Genomic DNA, 21,194 nt, shown 5'->3' with positions numbered 1-21,194 from the left:
TTACTCCTTTAGTCCAGGATCAACCATCTAGCAGAAAAGACCCTACTTAGCATATTGGGTTTCAAAACTATTGACACCGATTGCCCTAGGTCAGTGATGGCGAACCTTTAAGCAGCCGAGTGCCCAAAAAGCAACCCATACCCCCTTTATTTATCGCGAGGTGCCAACCAAAATTAAAGCAGTACCTTACTGCTCCCTGTTCTTCAACAATCATATTGGCCTCCTGAGGACAGCAACACAGTAGAAAGATGGAAAATTTACATAATTTTAGCTTCTTTCCAGTGTCCCTCTGCACACAGAGAATCTTGGGGCCAGCAGGAGGTCCTCCAAAGATAATTCGGCCCTGTCTACTCATTCTCCCTCTTCCTACAGTCCCAAGTAGTGAAGTAAGTATCAAAATATGACTGAAAGCAGCATCTTTTAAGTTGCTTGGAACTGCAGATGGATTCTATGATTCCTGTCTGGTGTGCTGGGGTGATGGTGCCCACAGAAAGGGCTCTGAGTGCCGCCTCTGGCACCTGTGCCATAGGTTCGCCACCACTGCCATAGGTGGTGGAGGGTTGAAAAAAATTCCAAGTTGGAGTAAAGGGATGTAGTGAATGGTTCCCTTCAAAGGGTCAAAAATTTCACAAAAGATGGGTCTAGTAAAAACATGTTTCCAATATGTAACTCCTAATGTCTGACGAAGGGGGTGTTACCCGCAACATCACAGTACGAGTTTGATTGGCAACACACCTACAACTGAGTAGAGAGCGTCTTCCCTTGGTCACCAAACTGTGCCAGAAACAGTAGAGCGACATCTTATAAAAGATGCAAAGAGCTGGAGTTGGTGGAGGTGAGAAGTCCCCATGAGATGTCACCACATGTGAGTTGTTGGCAGTTTTCAGCAGAACAAGTAGCTATATAAGGACAAGTAACTTATATATTCAACCAGCTGTGAAATACCTTAAACTGTTATCGCATATGGACTTGCCGGATAATATGCCAAATTATATGTTCAACCTCTAAACTCATTGGCTATAACGCCATGTGAACTGTGTCATAATATTACGTACAGATTTATGTACTTATACTGAACATACTAAAATGAAACTACACGTCAACTATTAATTTACATGTGCAGTGAATTAATTTGAAGTCCGTTTAAAGGGTCGCACATTGACCGCTCAGATAAGGAGGGGCGCAGTGTTGCCTTTTTTAAGTTTTTATAAAGAATGCCTATTCCTTCTACAAAAAAAGTGTCTTTTATCACCGGAGGTCGTCTTGAATTGGCGAACAAAAGACAGAAATCGTGATTCTAATCTACCATTAATTCTACCTGTGTCACATTTCTGGTAATTATCCCGTACCCAGTGATGTGGGATAATTTAAAAAACCTGTAATGTCCCTTTTAAGGTGTTGTTTTTTTGCATAATGTAATCCTATAATATAATCTTATATTACATCCTTGTCATTGTCTGAGGTTCAGTGTGCCCGGAAGGAATTACATCTACTCATTGGCCGTTTCTGTGAGCAAACCACACATCAGAGTTGTTGAAGCCTCTGCACCTGCTCAGAAGACAGGACCTGGTTGGACCTGCTCCTGGTTCTGCATCTCCTCCGCAGCCAGGCCTGATGGCTTCGATCTGTGATGGTTGTGTAAGGGAGGGTCTCTGGCTTAGAACAGTATGACTGGAATGAGATTTGAGAAACAGGAACCCCAATAGATGACAGAAAACCCAGGATTACTGATTAGGGTGGAACATTTATATTTCTTCATGGCGCCCAATCTCAATAATAGGCTGTGGCCTGTGTAAGCGCACAGAGGCCGCAGGCAGAGAGTTTTTAAAGTTTTTAAATAAACTCTTTGGGCCATATTTAACTGCGCCATGTCAGTGGCTTATTGCTAGCACTTGCGATTATTTTGCCCTCACCACCACCTTCCAGTGGGGCGTGAAGTGGGCGTGAGGGGGGCATAACAGCTATGACTTCAAGGGACTCTTAACCCGTTCACGACCTGTGACGTAATGGCACGTCACGGGTCAGCCGCGGGTGCATGGAGAGGGCTCACGCGCTGAGCCCTCTCCATAGCCGGTAAGTCTTTACTGCATATTGCAGCAAAGGCTTACCGGTAACACCCGCGATCGGTGCCAGTACCGATCGCGGGTGTTTACCCGCTGATCGCCGCCGGCAAAGCTGACGTCATCGGGGAGCGGCGATACGTTGCCATGGTAGCCTTGGGTCTCACTGTGTTTAATCCCGTAACGGAAAATCGTGACCAAAGTCGAAAATGGTACTTTTTTGTCATTTTTAAAAAAAATTTAAAATTCTATAAAAAGTGATCACAAGGTCACATTGTAAACATCATCAAAATCCGGAAAAAACGACACCACCCACAGCTCTGTACACCAAAGTATAAAAAAGTTATTAGCCCCAAAATGGCAAAATCCCCCCCAAAATTTTTGTACATGAGGTTTTTATTTTTTTAAATGTATGATAACATTATAAAACCTATATAAATTTGGTATCCCCGTAATCATACCGACCCAAAGAATAAAGTAGACATTTCATTTGGGGTGCATACTGTAATCCGTAAGATCCAAGCCCACAAGAAAACGGCACAAATGCGTTTTTCCTGCTTCTCAGTACACGGCATGGAATAATAAATACCATCTCTATGAAGTGCAATTTGTTACGCAGAAAACAAGTAGTCACACAGCTCTGGACATGGAAAAATAAAAAAGTTATGGATTTTTGATCATGGGGAGTGTAAAATGAAAATGAAAAAACAAAAAAGGGCAAGGTCCTGAAAGGGTTAAAGTTTTTCCACAATGTAATTGGGTTGAGTTTCTCTGAAATTCCTGCAGATTTATCATAGGCTGATTCCCATTTTTTGGTTGTAGCTTAGTGACTTTTTGGGTGCTTTGGGGTATTTAAGCAATTTTTTTAAACCTTTTTCTAGCATTGGGTTGGAGTTGGCCATGTAGCAGTTTCCTAGTTTTCACCTAATTTGTCTTTGTATTTCTCCTGCTTCCTGATGTTTGCGCCTGATCTAACAATGATTTGCCGATTCCTCCCGAGTACCGATCCCCCATATGTGGTGGTAACCTGCTGTATGGGCGCACGGCCGGGCAAAGAAGGGAAGGAGGCGCCATCCAGAGCAGATCTGCTATGTCACATTGTACAGGCTATAATTTGTTCCTTTTTCTAATGTGGACATATAGGGGCTTATTTTTTTGCCACATGAGATGCATTTTTCTGGTACGTAATTTGGGGGCATCTATAGCTAATTGAAAAGATTTTATTAACTCTTTGTTGGTGTAGAAAATGAAAATAATCAGATTTTTTTTGGCCGTTCCCCATACCATAAAACTAATATATTATTTGTATTCTTTGGGTCGCCACAATTACGGAGATTCCTCATTTATATAGATTTTTTTTTCCAAATTTTACTCAATAAAAACTAATTTGGAGAAAATCTTGTTATTTATTGCATCACTATCTTTTCAAATGCATAACTTTTTTATTTTTCGGCTCACAAATCTGGTTAAGGGCTTATTTTTTGCGAGAAGCGTTGTTCTTTTTAATAGTCTTATGTTGGAGCGCGTAACACTTTTTAAACCCCTTTTTAGAGAATTTTTTATAGGGTATTAAATAGAAATGATCTTTTTTCGGAACTTTTTGGTAATTTTTTTTTTACGGGGTTCACCGTAATGATTAATGATTCCGTTTTATTATGCAGATTGCTACGGAAGCAGCTATACCAAATATGTTGGGTTTGTGTATTTTATTCAATGTTACTGAATAAAAATAATTTTTAGAAAATCTTGTTCATTTTAGCATCACCATCTTTTCAGATGCAGAACTTTTTTTATTTTTCGACAGACAAAGGGCTTACTTTTTGCGAGAAGACTTTTTCGTTTTAGAGGTCTTAGAAGGGTTTTTTCCCGGCGTTTACCGTGCATGTCCAATTACAATTCCGTTTTATTATACAGATTATTACGGACCTGACGATACCAAATATGTGTTTTTTTTTGTATATTTGTGTTTTTTGTACTTTTTTAATTGTTTGTGTGTGACATTTTAGAGCCTTATATATATATATATATATATATATATATATTTTTTATTTATTTTAATGTTTTAAACTTATTTTTTTTTACTTCATTTACTTATACAAACTTGCTCTGATTGCTGGTTCAAGTCCAATACACTGCTCTACAATACTAATGTATTGTAGAGCAGTGTAAACTGCCTGGCGGTGCTCACGCAAGCTCAGACAATTTACAGTCAGACCTGGAAGGGGTCTGACTGCAGAAGAGATCGGGGGCCCTGGGGCACTTGGCAGACCTCGGGGCTGCCCGAAAGAAGATCGGCAATCCCGTCCAATCCCTACAGGGAAGACCCTTACACGCTGCCGTCATGCTTGTGTTTGTTAACATTCTCGATTGGAGCCGACTTTGATTGTGAGTGTCAGAGCAAGGTGTCAACTGTAATATACAGCTGACACCCACTGCTTCTGATACCAGCTCCGCTCGTGAGCCGGTGCCAGAAGCAGGACGTAATAGAATGTCCCGGTGCTGGAAGGGGTTAATACTTTGTAACTATTATGTCACAATGATGTTTTGATACACAATCATGGTTCCCTCTAAACATATAACTCTCCTCAATTAGCGTGTATTCACCAGCATATTATATATGTTAATTAATTGGCTGTGTTTTTATAGCAATTATATATATGCCAGAAGAGGGGACATTTTTCTAAATTCACAAGGTTGCTATCTAATCTCTATACACTATAGCCCCCCAACATGTTTCGCCAATACAGTGGCGTCCTCAGGGGTGCTGGGGTTAAGTGCCCTGAGGACACCACTGTATATAGGAGCTCAAGGGCTTGATTTGTTATTAAAAAAAATGTTATATCTTAAACCAAATTTATGTAAATGAGCCTGAGGGGCTCCAGGCTCCATTGACACCTCAAGCTCATTTGCATAATTTTTAAAACCTTTTTTTCTGTAAAAACAAGGGCAGAAGAAGCTGAAAAACAGCAGATCCTGCCAGAGGGAGCACACACCAGTATGTCAGTGTGCTTGGTTTACAATCCCTCATCCTTGTGGTAAATGTCCTTTAAGACCCTACGCCACTACAAACTATATCTACTCCATACATTAATCCTCAAAGTGTGTAGATTTTTCACATTTACATATAAGTGATTTATAGAGTTTATAAAGCTGAACACCAGGGTACTTTTATGAAAGATGACAATCGGGTGTTTCATTGTCAAAAAGAGTTTAATGTTTAAGTGTATGAACCTGAAGTGCTTTGGGGGGCGTTACCTGAGCCCCTCCAGGTACCAACTACACGTTCCTCATAGCACTTTTAACCAGCCCACTTCTTCCTGGCAGGTGGGGGTGGGGAAAGAAGGGACAGCGGATGAGTTAGAAGGGCTACAGGGCCATTAGCCAGAGCCCTTCAGGTAAATTTACATGACCATTAAATTCTTTTTTACAATAAAAACATGGGTGTTATCTTACATAAAGTGGGTGTATTTGGGCAAAATGAAGGTTAAGTTTTCTTCTTTAAGGTCACCGCTCCTAGAAGTGTCTTTCTGGATCATTGCTGCTCTGAGGGATCAGAATCTTCATCATCTACGACCCCCGCATTCTTCTTTTTGAAGACGTCTGGATTAAAAAAAAACTCTTGTGTTGATTCTTCTCTTTCTTTCTTGGCTGTTTCTTTGGCACTTTTATTAGATGTCTTGTGGCTTTTCTTTTTGGGCGAGAAACTAGAAGGACATTACTACATTGCCAATTTATACCATACAAGGCGGTAGCCTCCAAGTCTCAGGTCCATTTTTCCTTTTGGTTTTGTCAAGCTTCAAATTTCAGTTTTTCTTGTTAGTGGTCATACATTTCTAAACATCCTGCTGAGACAAACAACTTTTAATAGATTCCCCATTTTCAGTGATTTTGGCAGTAATTCCGATAACTTCCTGCTGTAAAAAGTCTATGTTCAACTAAAGCAAGTCATAAGATTACTTATTCAACATTTGCATAAATCGTGAGTAAAAGGTCTTATCTTGAGAAGATAAGTTAGGGCTCATCATTGACCGCGTGTCTCTTGAAATACGTTTCAGTTTGTACAAATGTCGTCCGGTTCTTACCAACCTCTTAGATCATTGATGGCCAACCTTTTGGAGAGCGAGTGCCCAAAATGCAAACCAGACCCACTTATTTATTGCAAAGTGCCAACGCAGCAATTCTAACACTAAATTATTAAGATATTCTTGCTCCGTGCTATTCCACAGCTTTCAAAGGGTCCTAAGGACACCGATATCGTTGACAGAAGGTGGGAAAATTCAGATTGCCATTGGAGCTTCCCTGAACATAAGCAGGAGCTTCATCTGACCATGTCTTCACCTTCTCTTCCTGCAGTCTCAGGTAGACCCAGATGCCTCACGTTTGGGCTCCCTGGGCCTACAGGAGGATCCCTCAAGTCCTGTCTGGTGAATTCTGTGCTGGGGCAACAGCCTGAGTGCCCACTGAGAGGGCTCAGAGTGCCTCCTCTGGCACCCGTGCCATAGGTTCGCCACCAATGTCTTAGATTGTGACTCCTACAGTTACTAGTTATGTTCATAGTTGGTGTCTGTAAGAATGTAGCCTCTTGAAGTCCACTCAGTATCTGTTCTTCATCGGTGTAGGAGAAGGTGTAGGAATAGTCCCCTTGTATGGAGTCAATGTGCCGCTCCCTCGTGGGATTTATCAGGAGGGCGGAGACCTGGTGGGTGCAGGGGTTGGGGATAGGTTGGCGCACATAGTTCCAACGTATGATAAATCTCCATTGTTTGTATCGTTTTGTTTAAATAGGTTTTGCCACATCCGAGCTACAGATTACCAGGGACCAGGGCATCAACTTTATCCGGCAGAAATTGGTTTGCCCCACAGGCCTAAAAGGTTGTGGAGAATGGACTTTGGTTTTCCAGAGACTATCCATACCTCCTATTTGGTTTGACAATGAATCCCTTCATTAAGAGATTTCTATGTCAATACTGAGGTCCATATATAAGGACTTTATGTATATCTGAGGTTAATTCCACCTATTTATGAGTACTTGTCTCCTATCTATTGTGGCGTGTTAATGGCTTTATGCCCTTCTCTAATATGGCCACCATTTTAGTCTTTGGGATCTGCACTGGATTGGAAGTGAGGTCATGGCTCTGGCATTGACATACCCAGGTCTGGATTATAGGGGGGCAAGGGAAGGGCCCCCACCAGTTTGCGCCCAGGGGCCTCCATCATCCTTAATCTGGCCCTGGACATACCCATAACCCATATATCTTATAACTATCTATCTTTCCTCTTTCTATCTATCTATCATCATTACTATAATATATAGTAATATTGCACATGGAGAAGCCCTGGTATGTTAACTCCTTCAGTAGCAGTACATGAGACTATATTTTTCATTCTCTTACTACGGTACTAAGAATTAGGTTGTCTGATCAATCCTACCATATATTGCCATTTATAGAGAAATTACTGTAGATTTGTAACAGTGTGCCACTGACACACTGTTACAAATCTGCAGCAATGATAGGTTTATTGCTGCCATGCCAACTGATCATCGCTCCCCCATGTCCTCACAGGGAAGGACACAGAAAGCCAATATGGCAGTGCCAAAACATCGCCAGTTTATGATTGCCAAGGTTGGGGCTAGCACCAATTGCGAGTGTTACCTGTGGGAATTTGCTGCAATATGCAGCAAACACCCGGCTTTTATGGAGAGGGGTCAGCCTGTGAGTCCTCTCCATACTTCCGCAACAGAAGTGTAACCTGGTATTATGTTACACCCTCCTCCCTTCACACAATAAAAATGCCCATCTGTATTTAATTATTGGATAGTAGTAATGGTGGTAGTCACATTTACAGTAGAGGGGGGCCCCATTAGGGATTTCGCTTCGGGCCCAGTTCTCTAGTTACACCACTGAACATTACATACACAATCCTTGAGCATTATTTCTCATTTTGGGACAATTTTAATAGTTGACATAAAGCACAACCTTTGAGGTTTACAATCCTATGATTGCATACGATCTGTTTATGTTGTCAGGTTCCAGATCTCCGGTTGTTTTTGGCAGACCACCAACTTTCTAACGAATTTATTACGGTGTATATCTGTTCAAGCTCCTTCAGAAATGTTTCCCAGAAGAGATAAATACTTGGATTTTACAAGAGAGAAAAAAAAAATTAAGAAGCATCCGGAGGGGTGTGGGCTGAACGGTTGGGGGTTGGGTATTCCAATAATGCATAAAACAACATATTACAAGTAGAACAAGAACAGTTCAGCCATTACACACTGAGAGGAGATACTTAACACCAATCCAACAAGACTGTATCCAAGTAAGTCGAAACTTTTTGAATTTAATCTGAATCTTAATTTAATCCTGTACATAGGAAAGGAAAAACATGATATATTCTTTGGGGGTTGGAGAAGCTCGGAGTAAGCAAGTCTCATCCGTTTTTCAAGTAGTGAGGGAACTTGTTGGAGCTGCTAGGAAGGTGATCCAATGTTCCTTTTTCCTGTGTTACCTATTTTCGAGAAGGTCTCCTAGAAGATGGGGGTCCTGGAGAAGTTTGCCACCCCCTAAACACAGCTCGCAGCCATTTCATCCTGCCTAACAGTCTAGTAAAATCCCTGCCCCGATCACTACTATCTCCCAGCCTAAGCGCCCCCAGGAATGTGCAACCCTCTATGGAAGAGGGTTGAAGGGACAGGGGAGAGGATGATGCTGGTATTGATAACAAAGTCTGTAGGTGTTTTGGCTTCTCTCCGCTGTATGTAAAGTGCTGAGCTCTACGTTGAGGGGATACCATGAGCTGCAAGGTGAAAGTGGTGCTGGTACCTTTGGGATGACTGGGCCTTGTGGTGCACCATAGCCTCACTCACTGACTTGTCACAGTCGCAGGAGGAATCGAGGGCTTCCACAGGAACTGACTACCCTCTGCCACTTCCTTGTAAACTATTTTTTTTGAGGGCCAATGTAGAGGTTTTAGGTGGGCTGTTCCACTATTTGCCACAGTCAGTGGTTTGGTCCTGTACTTCCCCCTTATTGGTTGTCTGGCAAGATGGCCCTTGATTATGGTGAGGAGCTGATGGACCAGACAACAGGAAGACAAGAAGGTAGACGGTGTAACAATAACTATTTTACTGATAACAATACTGGTGGCTTTGAATGAGTTTCTGTGTTTGTGGATGGATAGATAAATGGCTTCTTGAAATTCAATACAATGCACGTGGAATGGAAAATCTCGTCAGTAACAGCGCTGCAACATCCAAAAGCCACAAGCAAACTAGAGGTGAACCCCGGTCCGGAGCCTTCCTCAGGTGTAAAAGACATACAGTATACCTGTCTTTTACATCGACCGGGGCCGATCACTACGCGTTTCGGCCCCAGTCCGGAGCCTTCCTCAGGTGTAAAAGACATATACCTGTATATGTCTTTTACACCTGAGGAAGGCTCCGGACCGGGGCCGAAACGCATAGTGATTGAATAAAATAGTACAAGTTCACCTCTAGTTTGCTTGTGGCTTTTGGATGTCGCAGATCTTCCATTCCACGTGCATTGTATCGGCTTGTTGGTCCAACTTCCTGGGAGAACGGACCAAAACAGTATCTCGTGGCTGCCAGCGTCTCCCGATGCCCGTAAATACTCAAGAGCATAACTGCTCGCTGATACGCTCAGATTCTTCTACCACCAGGTGAGAGACATCATTAATTTCTACATCCGATGTAACAGAGAACCACTTGAGTCTTTTTTTTGCGCTTTGTTTCTTCTCTGTTTTGTGGTAAACCCCGCCATACCCGAGAGGACACACTTGGACCCAGCATCTTTCCATTCCTGAAATTCAAGCTTATCACTAGGAGTTCCTACTCAGCCCTGTCTTCTCCAATGGTACTTGAGATTTTTCCCTTTCTGTAAGAGAAGGAGCTTTCTGCTTAAGTATCTGGGCCAAGCCAAAAGCTACTACGTGCAGTTCCTAAAATAATCCAAAGGTCCTTGTACAACTTCCCATTTGAATCCCAGAAAGATGTGGGGGGAGGACTAAGTTTACTCTGCCACACTATATACTCCAGACCACTTGGGATGAGTATTTCCCACTTACAGTAGAGGTACCTTTTGTTTCTATGGAAAACACCTAGTGGATTTTCTCTCACACCTTCAGCTCTCCCCCTTGGTCTTCATTTACCCCTTTACAGCAGACATGTCTGACCACATCCGGTTTCAACCAACCTCCTAACTGAACAACCACTCCTCCCCCTCCTGTCATAGGTAGCAGTAGCATACTCCACCTACCTTCCAGAAGGTTCTAGGACATGCCGGAAAGTACTAACCCCACCTAAGGCAGTTCCAACTACAGACTGCCGGTGTCACGGTTGCCAGTTTGTGTGTGTGATATAGTTTCAATGTAACCCATTCTCTGCCTACCTATTACAATGGTACAAGGAATACATAACACAACTTACATAAGAACGACTTTTGCAAAGGCGCCCCTGTAGGCCCAGGAGAAGATATTGGAGCAGATTTACTTACCCGGTCCTGTCACAATCCCGTGTTGAGTTGTCCGACGAGGATTCAGGTCTGCCGCGTTTCACTAAGCTCGTGCGTCCCATTTCTTTCATGTGCCGCCCTGCTGAGGTCCGCCGGAGTTCACCTTCTTCTTCCTGATGCATGTAAGTGCTTGATCTTGCGACACAATTTTGTTTTTAAATTCCGCGGTTTGTCTGAATCAGTCGGATTGTCCAACGGCCACGCCCCCTGATTTGTGTCGCATGTAAGCCGGCCCCGAGGCATCACAATCCGATCACGTGCACCAAAACCCGGGGCAATTCGGTGCAAAAAGGAAATATTCGGGAAACCAGACAGAATCGCGGTCTGCGCACCCTTAGTAAATGTGCCCCACTGCGCTGTGGTACACTACATATGTAAGTAAGTAAGTGATGGTGGTGAATATGGCGATTTGAACTATAAGTAATGGTGGTGATGTATAGAAATCTCTAATGTCTTATCTCTGTTCTGTACAGGATGAAGATCCTGACTCTGCTCCTTATGGTCATCGTTGGATGCTGTGCCAAAGAGAGTAAGTGTTTCACTACACTCTAATATCTGTCAATTACCAGCGCCCCCACCTATATCCTGAACATGACCACACCAAGTAAAAGGAAAGAGGGATTTAAAAAACCTCAATTTTCCCAAAAAGCCAATGCTACCTGTTCCCTTTTATCTATTTTCAGATTTAGAAACTACTAAGTTCTTTTTCTGTGGGTTGATGAAGGTTGGGTCACCAAAATATATGTATCTATTTGGCCCAGGAAAATCCAGTCTGGAAGTGGGTGCTACTGATGTTCGCCCATTATTTGCTTATATGTCCTGTTATCAGGAATGAGACCTCTCATAATTGCTTTCTCCAGATAATTTTCCATTTGATCTAGAAGGAGGGTGGAGATCCAGCCTGGACATCTTTCCGACATTGTTGTTTCTTTCCTTTGTAGATTTGCAAGACGCATCTTTCCTGTTTTATAAAAGCAGTGACACATCAAGAGTGGTATTGAAGCCTAACATCACCGAACCATTGATTAACATGACCGTCTGCCTGGAGGTCTACACAGACGTCGTCCGAAGAGACTCCCTCTTCAAACTACAAGCTAACAATTATTCCAAGCCCCATTTCCACCTTTACCAAATCAGGGATCATTACTACATCACCATAGATGAAGATCAGGTTATCTATAAGACCACCAAAGAGACCATGAAGTGGAGAAAGATCTGTGTGTCCTGGGAATATGTCACAGGGGTTGTCCATTTTTGGGTCAATGGGAATCTCTTCCCAAGGAGGGTTTTGAACCCAGGTTTTCTCATATACCCAGATTCTTTGGCGGTCCTTGGACAGAGTCTAGCCTCTGCTGGTCTTGGTTCTTATAGAGGAGAGCCTACATTTGTGGGTGAAATTAAAAATGTTAATATGTGGGATCGGGCTCCCTACACATGGGAAACATATGGAAATATCATTGACTGGAGATATGTAGAGTATGAGACGTATGGAGCTGTCATCTTATATCTTTAGACTATGCTTCCACTGGGATCTGTTTATATAAAGAATTGGGTATGCTTCTTTATAACCACACATTTTATAGGGTATAATACTAGGTTTACGTAAGGGCAATTGGAGCCCCCTTTTGAGAAAACAAAGTGGACTTTTCCAACAATCCAAAAGGCCCTTAAGGGCAGGTTTTGTGCAAAAAATAGAAAAATAAAAATACTTATCTCTTAGAAGTCTCTCTGCAGCTCTAGTGGCAGCTCCCTGATGTAGTTGGAAAAAAAATTCATAGCGCATGTTATAGTTGACTCAATCCCTGGTCTTAGTGTCCGGCTCATTCAGACCAGAGAGTAATGTGGTCACGTGGACAAAGAACATCATGTGAGCATTGTGGTCTGGCAGGTCTGGAAGCATCATATACTAGGAGCTGCTACTGGAGTCGCATGATGTCTTCTAAGAGATAATTATGGCATGTTTCCTATTTGAAAATTAGTTTTTTTTTTAAAACCTGCCCCATTGAGGCTTTTCTATTTCTTCATAAACCACATTGGGCTTCACATATTGAATATACACTTAAAGGAAATCTACCACAAAAATCAATCATGATAAACCAGGGACACTTACTGATAGATCCAGACACAGTGGGGCTCATTTACTCAGGGTCCGTCAGACGCATTTTCGTTGGGTTTCCCGACGATTTCCGTTTTGCGGCCAATAGCCCCAGGATTTTGGAGCACGGGATCGGATTTTGGTGCATCGGCGCTGGCTTGCACGCAACAGAAATGGGGGGGGGCGGGCCATCGGACAACCTGGCGGATTCGGACAACACGCAGGATTTAACATTTAGAATTGTGTCGCAAGATCAAGCACTCACATGCACCGGGGAGAAGCAGGTGAACTCCGACGGACCTCGGTGTAGAAGCAGCGGATGCAGGAACTCGGGGGTACAATGTTGGTGAATCACGGAGAACGCACCGCGGGATCGCGACAGGACCGGGTAAGTAAATCTTCCCCCAGTGACTGTGGTAATCTTCTTGTATTTGTTATCCATGGCTTCCTTCCTTCTAAAATAAACTGTTAAAATTATGCTAATGAGTCCAGGGGCTTTGCTGGGTGTTTCAAGAGCACCTCAGCAATGTCTTTTCACTGCTTGCTACAATAAGCAGAGCAGGTTTCCCCTCCCCCTGGAGATTGTAACAACTAGTGTAAAGAAATCATTGAGAGGCTCTGGCAACCCCTACCAGAGCCCCTCAGGCTGATTAAAATAAATGTAAGAGTTGAATTTAGAAGAAAGGAGACCACGGATAACAAATATAAGAAGATTACCACAGTCCCGGTGCCTGGATCTATGAGTAATGTCCCTGGTTTATCAGGATGGATTTTGATGGTAGATTTTTTTTTAAAGGGGAACTCCAGGATTTATTTATTGATCACTTTTTCATGGACAGGTGATTAATATCCGGGGTTTAACACTCAGCATTCCCACTAATCAGCTGTTAGAGGAGACTAAAGTTTTTGGATGAATGCTGTGGCTTCTATACAGTCTAGCAGTGCCACACATTGCCGTATTCATGGTGTAGTACAGCAAAGAGCCCATGCAATAAATGGATGGGACACCCCAAGTCTGCAGCAGTCACAGGCACCTTGACCGCTGAATAGGTGATATTTTGGGTGCAGGGTGTCAGGTTCCCACCAATCTCATAGTGATAATGAGGCTAAAATCTCAAAATTCCCCTTTAAAAGTAGAAAACACAAAACATGCCCATAAACACGAAAACCTTTCCACCTCCCGATTCTGATGAGGGGATATCACTTTGTCGCTCATGCAGGGCTACAGAATTAGCCAGCCACCCATGTAAGAACCACTAATATCTTCAAGCAAGTATCGAAAGGGCAACATTATATTTTGTCTATAGGAGTTTATGAATAAATATTCTCAGTTTTGAACTCTTGGAGTGTTGTTTGTCCTTTCTTTATCCACCATCAAATTAAGCGCAAAGCCAGAAATAGGGCTTATTTCTCCCTGTAAGCCACCGCCAAGCCAAAGGGGGCACAGTAGGGTGTGAAGAGGGGCGTTACTGTCCCAAGACTACACACTTGCTATACCCTGCACTCGTTTAAGCCTGATTGGTTGCAGGATAAAGCCCAACTCTATGGGGGAGATTCACTTACCCGGCCGCGGAGTTCACCCAAAACTGCATTGTCCGATGATAATGCACTGTGCCGCGATTCACTAAGATCGTGCGGCGATATCCTGCATGTGTCGCTTCCCCGCTCAGGTCTACCATCTTCTTCCTGGTGCATGTAAGTGCTTGATCTTCCGACACAATTTGAAAGTTAAATCCCGTGCTCAGTCCGAAGCCAGTGTAGCCGCGCCACAATCCGATCACGTGCAACACAATCCCCAGTTATATATCGGTCACAGTGGCGCAATCATAGAAAACTTCAGGAAAATCTGATGAAAGTGCGATCCGCAGACTCTTAGTAAATAAGCCCCTATGCTTGGTGTTGAATTTCCGATGGCTGCAGACGCACACATGGCCGTCCACCGGATACATCAGGAAGCCAGAGCCGGGAGCCGTATGATACATAATCCCCATTATCCTATGGAATGGCAGGAAATCCAGCACAAGTCTTATAATTCCTTGTACTTGTTATTCTCCAGTGTTCCCTAAAAAAGGCTTTGGCTACCACAAACCACCAATCCCCAAAAAGCATCTGCCCTCTCATGGATACTATTACATCTCTTGACCAAAAAAATTTTGACCTTCCCGATAATCTCTATCTTTACAATCTGAGATACAATCTTTACAATATAACAAATCTTGCTGCACCGAAATTATAACCACACCTATTAAATGGGGACCGTACCAAAACCAATCTTGCTACAAAGATACAGAATCAGAATCAAGCTTACTGCATAGATATAGTACCAGAACAAAGCTTACTACATAGATATGTGCAACACCCTCGCCGATGCAATGGCGAAGGAGGGCTTGCGAATACGTCCCACAGCATGTCATCACATCACACAGGGGACATTGCAGTGGTAGCTCCTGCCTGGCAGGGCAGGAGTTAAGTGTTTTGTATGATGCAAGATCTGTCGTCCAATCACTGGTATGGCATTCTATCCAATGTAAGCTGAGATGTAATTGGAGGAGCAGCCACCAACTGACCAGGGGGGTTACATAACCCCTGTCCAGGAATGTTCTAGAGACCAGTTCCAGGCAGACCAGAGGGTCTGCAGGACACTAGAGAGCAGTCTCTTTCAGGAGAGAGAAGAGAACAGCTTAGTCTGAGCTCAGCTCAGATCAGAACAGCTAGAGACTAGTTTTAGCCTAGCTCAGATGAGAAGAAGCAGACTGGGTTACCCCAGTCCAGACTCTATTCAGCCAGCATACCATACCAGAGCAGGAAGAGCCTAGCCCCTGCCTGAAGTGGAGCTAATAGATAAGAGTTAGTGAGGAAAGGGGTATCATCCTACCTTCAAGGGTGATACCTGAAGCCTTCCAGGACAAGCTGAAGCTTCCTATTAGGACACAGCTACCTCCCAGCCTTCCCTCTGCATCCAGGCTGGCGACCTATCTCCTGTGGCTTCCTCCAAAAGCATCTCAGCAATCCACCATTCTGTTAAAGGCACGTTGCTGCGGTTCCTGTCGGTTCCAATAAAGAACTGTAAGTTGTTTTCGTTCAACCTCTGCCTCGGTCTGGTCCCTGCTACTACGGCTGTCACCATCACGGGCACCCTGTCCACTACACAGAGACTAATACTCTAGACACCAAAGGGTTGCCCCAGGGAGATCCACTATAGCAGCCTCTCCCTCATCATTTCTTGCCAACACCACCCTGCTGGAGACCTGCCAGGCAGTAGGACAGCCCTCCGGTTCCCCATACCAAGCACCGTGACACTAGCGTGCCTAGGCCGCAACCGCCAGCCACTCAGGTACTGCGGGCCCCGGCTGACTCCAGGCTCCGAGAAAAGGCTAGGCCCCGGTGGGGGATGTTGCATATGGTACCAGAACCAAGGGTACTAAATATATACATTACCAAAACCAAGCCTTATACATAAAAACAGCACCAGTAAAATGCTTACTACATAGACACAGGACCAGAAACAAGCAGAATGAGACAGACAGTCTTATACTGCAGCAGATTTATCATGGTGCCTGATGCTGAACGATAAATATGATTTAGTTTAAGGTTGTCACCATGCAGCTTCATTCCATATGAGAATATAACAAAGAGTCACAGCAGAGAAGAATTGTGAGCTCATGGGTAACACCAGCACTTACCCACGAAGTTGAAGTGTAAAAAATAAAATTTTTGGATCCATATAATTCTTGATTGTGTCATACTGCCATCTTGTGGGCAAAATGTGAAAGCAAGTGACAATTCTACAATAATCAACAACAATGGGGCTTATTTACTAAGGGTCCGCGGATCGCATTTCCGTCGGACTTCCCGGCATTTTCGGGATTTGCGCCGCTATAACAGCTATGTAGAATGGGATTGTGTTGCACGTTAACCAATTTTGGCGCAGCTGCCCTGGCTTTCATGTGACAGAAATCGGGGGACGGGCCTTCTGACGATCTGACTTCTGACGGGCCTTCTGACGATCTAACATTCAAATTGTGCAGCATCCAATGCACTTACATGCACCAGGAAGAAGAAGGTGAAGGTCTGTCGGACCTGAGCAGCGAAGCGACACATGCAGGATATCGGGTGCACGATCTTAGTGAATCGCGGCAGATGTGCATTCCGGTCGGACAATGCACTTCGGGTGAGACTCCGTCAGCCGGGTAAGTAAATGTGCCCCAATGTTCTCAGAAGTATTAATTGTTGGAGACAAATAACATATGGAGACTGGAAAATAGCTGAGGCGCTCTGTCTCCGTGTAAAAAGCTACCATCAAAATCCAGCATGATATCCCCGGGACACTTACTCACAGACACAATGGGGGTCATTTACTAAGGGCCCGATTCGCGTTTTCCCGACGTGTTACCCGAATATTTCCGATTTGCGCCGCTTGTACATGAATTGCCCCGGGTTTTTGGCGCACGCGATCGGATTGTGGCGCATCGGGGCCGGCATGGGCGCGACAGAAATCGGGGGGGCGTGGCCGAACGAAAACCCGACGTATTCGGAAAAACCGCCGCATTTAAAAACCGGAAATGTGTCGCTTGGGGAGCGCTCACCTTCACCTTCTATGGGATGGTGCATTCCGGGGCATTAAGATTATTTTCGGCGCTGCAGCGCCACCTGGTGGACGGCGGAGGAACTACCATCTTAAATCCCAGCCGGACCCGAATCCTGTGCAGAGAACGCGCCGCTGGATCGCGAATGGGCCGGGTAAGTAAATGTGCCCCAATATTCTTATATTTGTTATCCATCCTTCCTTCTAAAATCAATATTTACAATTATGCTAATGAGACAGAAAGGCTCTGGGGGTGTTACGAGATCCCCTCCATGCTGCAGATTTAGGAGCTGTTACACTGTGCAGAAACAATTGTCCCTCCCACTGAGTACTCTGCTTCCCAGATTACAGGAAGTGCAGGGAGGGGGGGTGTGAGACTGAAACGTGCAACAACAATTTGTGAAGCCTGAGAACAGAGGGCTTCTGTAACGCCCCCAGTGCCCTTCAGGTTCATTAGGATAATTCTATATTTTTTTAATTTTAGAATGAAGGAAGCTATGATTATCAAATATAAGAAGATTACCACAGTCACGGAGCCTGGATCTATGAGTAATGTCCCTGGTTTATCATGATGGTAGATTTCCTTTGGGTCTCCTTATATATAGGGGCTTATTTACTAAGGCCCCTTCCACACTAGCGAGTGTGATGCGATGAACTCGCATCACACTCGCAACGCAAGCTGCCGGGAACGCACGGCCCGAACGCTGCACCGCGGGAGTGAACTGACATGCTGAGTTCACTCCCGCGGTGCAGCGTTCGGGCCGTGCGTTCCCGGCAGCTTGCGTTGCGAGTGTGATGCGAGTTCATCGCATCACACTCGCTAGTGTAGAAGGGGCCTAAGGGTCCCGCGGATCGCACTTTAGTCGGCTTTTAGAAATTTTTGGGATTTGTGGCGCTGGGACTGGTATTTATAAGAGGATTGTGTCGCACGCGATCGGATTTTGACACAATTGTGCCGTCTTTCATGCAACAGAAATTGGGGGGCGGGCCGACGGATGCAGACTGAGCGCTGGATTTAACTTTAAAATTGTGTCGCAAGACAATGCACTTACATGCACGAGGAAGAAGAAGGTGAACTCCGGCGGACCTGAGCGGGGAAGTGACACATGCAGGATATCGGACGCACGATCTTTGTGAATCATGGCACAGTGCATTATCGGTCGGCAACGCATAGCGCGGATCGCGACAGGACCGGGTACGTAAATATGCTCCATAGTGTTTATGACATATTGACGAGATAGATTGAGACAAGCACCTATCTCCAAAACTGTGGCCTGCTGACTCCATTTCCAAGTCTATTTGCTTGGGACCCTCATCTTGCATGTATTTATGACATATCCTATGGCTGGGCTTGTATGGGAGCTCCAAGCTAAACTTTTACCCCAGAGCCAGTAAGTCTTTTGTTACACGTATTAAATAGGGGATATAATAATCCCACTGATAATTGATGATTATAATAATGGAAATATATTTCGATCATGTAATATATTTAGAGAGTCATTTAGAGCAGTGATTTTCAACCTGTGTGCCGCGGCACACTAGTGTGCCGCGACACAAGGTTGAGTGTGCCGCGGGGGAAAGTTGCCCGAACTAGGCTGCCCCGGTGTCGAGCTGCCGCCACGCCCCCGTATTTCTGCCCCATACTTACCTCCAAGTCCCACGTCGGCGATCCGCCCGTCTTCTGTAGCTCCTGTACCGCGCTGCCCATGTCACGTGACTGACGCGACCTGACGTCAGGTCGCGTAAGTCACGTGACCAGAGGCGCGCGGTGCAGGAGCTACAGAAGGTGAGCGGATCGCCATTAGGAGTGAAGGAGACGTCAAGAAGACATCAAGGGTAAGTATATAGGGTTATTATTTGTATAAGGAAGGTAGCTAGGGTTTTTTTTTTATTAGTAAAGGTAGGCTGGGGCTTTTTATTTGTTAAGGGGGGCCTCTAGGGCCTTTTAATTAGTAAAGGGGGGCCTCTAGTGCCTTTTAATTAGTAAAGGGGGGCCTCTAGGGCCTTTTAATTAGTAAAGGGGGGCCTCTAGGGCCTTTTAATTAGTAAAGGGGGGGCTCTAGGGCCTTTTAATTAGTAAAGGGGGGCTCTAGGGCCTTTTAAATAGTAAAGGGGGGCCTCTAGGGCCTATTAATTTGTAATGGGAGACCGCTAGGGCCTTTTTATTAGTAAAGGGAGGCTGCTAGGGGCTTTTTATTAGTAAAGGGAGGCAGCCAGGGCCTTTTTATTAGTAAAGGGAGGCAGCCAGGGGCTTTTTATTAGTAAAGGGAGGCCGCCAGGGGCTTTTTATTAGTAAAGGGAGGCAGCTAGGGCCTTTTTATTAGTAAAGGGAGGCCGCCAGGGGCTTTTTATTAGTAAAGGGAGGCATCTAGGGGCTTTTTATTAGTAAAGGGAGGCAGCTAGGGCCTTTTTATTAGTAAAGGGAGGCCGCCAGGGGCTTTTTATTAGTAAAGGGAGGCATCTAGGGGCTTTTTATTAGTAAAGGGAGGCAGCCAGGGCCTTTTTATTAGTAAAGGGAGGCCGCCAGGGGCTTTTTATTAGTAAAGGGAGGCCGCCAGGGGCTTTTTATTAGTAAAGGGAGGCAGCTAGGGCCTTTTTATTAGTAAAGGGAGGCTGCTAGGGCCTTTTTATTAGTAAAGGGAGGCCGCCAGGGGCTTTTTATTAGTAAAGGGAGGCATCTAGGGGCTTTTTATTAGTAAAGGGAGGCAGCTAGGGGCTTTTTATTAGTAAAGGGAGGCAGCTGGGGGCTTTTTATTAGTAAAGGGAGGCATCTAGGGCCTTTTTATTAGTAAAGGGAGGCATCTAGGGGCTTTTTATTAGTAAAGGGAGGCAGCTAGGGCCTTTTTATTAGTAAAGGGAGGCAGCCAGGGGCTTTTTATTAGTAAAGGGAGGCATCTAGGGGCTTTTTATTAGTAAAGGGAGGCATCTAGGGCCTTTTTATTAGTAAAGGGGGCCTCTAGGGGCTTTTTATTAGTAAAGGGAGGCATCTAGGGGCTTTTTATTAGTAAAGGGAGGCAGCTAGGGGCTTTTTATTAGTAAAGGGAGGCCGCTAGGGGCTTTTTATTAGTAAAGGGAGGCCGCCAGGGGCTTTTTATTAGTAAAGAGAGGCATCTAGGGCCTTTTTATTAGTAAAGGGAGGCCGCCAGGGGCTTTTTATTAGTAAAGGGAGGCCGCCAGGGGCTTTTTATTAGTAAAGGGAGGCAGCTAGGGCCTTTTTATTAGTAAAGGGAGGCAGCTAGGGCCTTTTTATTAGTAAAGGGAGGCCGCCAGGGGCTTTTTATTAGTAAAGGGAGGCAGCTAGGGCCTTTTTATTAGTAAAGGGAGGCCGCCAGGGGCTTTTTATTAGTAAAGGGAGGCCGCCAGGGGCTTTTTATTAGTAAAGGGAGGCAGCCAGGGGCTTTTTATTAGTAAAGGGAGGCCGCTAGGGGCTTTTTATTAATAAAGGGAGGCAGCTAGGGCCTTTTTATTAGTAAAGGGAGGCCGCTAGGGGCTTTTTATTAGTAAAGGGAGGCAGCTAGGGCCTTTTTATTAGTAAAGGGAGGCCGCTAGGGGCTTTTTATTAGTAAAGGGAGGCCGCTAGGGGCTTTTTATTAGTAAAGGGAGGCAGCTAGGGGCTTTTTATTAGTAAAGGGAGGCCGCTAGGGGCTTTTTATTAGTAAAGGGAGGCAGCTAGGGGCTTTTTATTAGTAAAGGGAGGCCGCCAGGGGCTTTTTATTAGTAAAGGGAGGCCGCTAGGGCCTTTTTATTAGTAAAGGGAGGCAGCCAGGGGCTTTTTATTAGTAAAGGGAGGCAGCCAGGGGCTTTTTATTAGTAAAGGGAGGCAGCCAGGGGCTTTTTATTAGTAAAGGGAGGCAGCTAGGGGCTTTTTATTAGTAAAGGGAGGCCGCTAGGGGCTTTTTATTAGTAAAGGGAGGCAGCCAGGGGCT

The 21,194-nt window shown here is 44.6% G+C and overlaps 1 protein-coding gene across 1 annotated transcript; it reads left to right on the top strand.

The window, feature by feature from the left end:
• Positions 1-8,273: 8,273 nt before the first annotated feature.
• LOC140069435 (C-reactive protein-like) lies at positions 8,274-14,021 on the top strand. Its single transcript, XM_072115136.1, has 3 exons — positions 8,274-8,378; positions 11,062-11,117; positions 11,530-14,021. The coding sequence occupies exons 2-3, from the start codon at positions 11,063-11,065 to the stop codon at positions 12,099-12,101; spliced, it is 627 nt and encodes a 208-aa protein (XP_071971237.1). The 5' UTR covers positions 8,274-8,378; position 11,062; the 3' UTR covers positions 12,102-14,021.
• The last annotated feature ends 7,173 nt before the right edge of the window (positions 14,022-21,194 follow it).

Source organism: Engystomops pustulosus, chromosome 7, assembly GCF_040894005.1.
Source record: "Engystomops pustulosus chromosome 7, aEngPut4.maternal, whole genome shotgun sequence".
Classification (NCBI taxonomy): domain Eukaryota; kingdom Metazoa; phylum Chordata; class Amphibia; order Anura; family Leptodactylidae; genus Engystomops; species Engystomops pustulosus.
The sequence above is the reverse complement of the archived record's forward strand: the minus strand, read 5'-3'. Positions and strand labels throughout refer to the sequence as shown.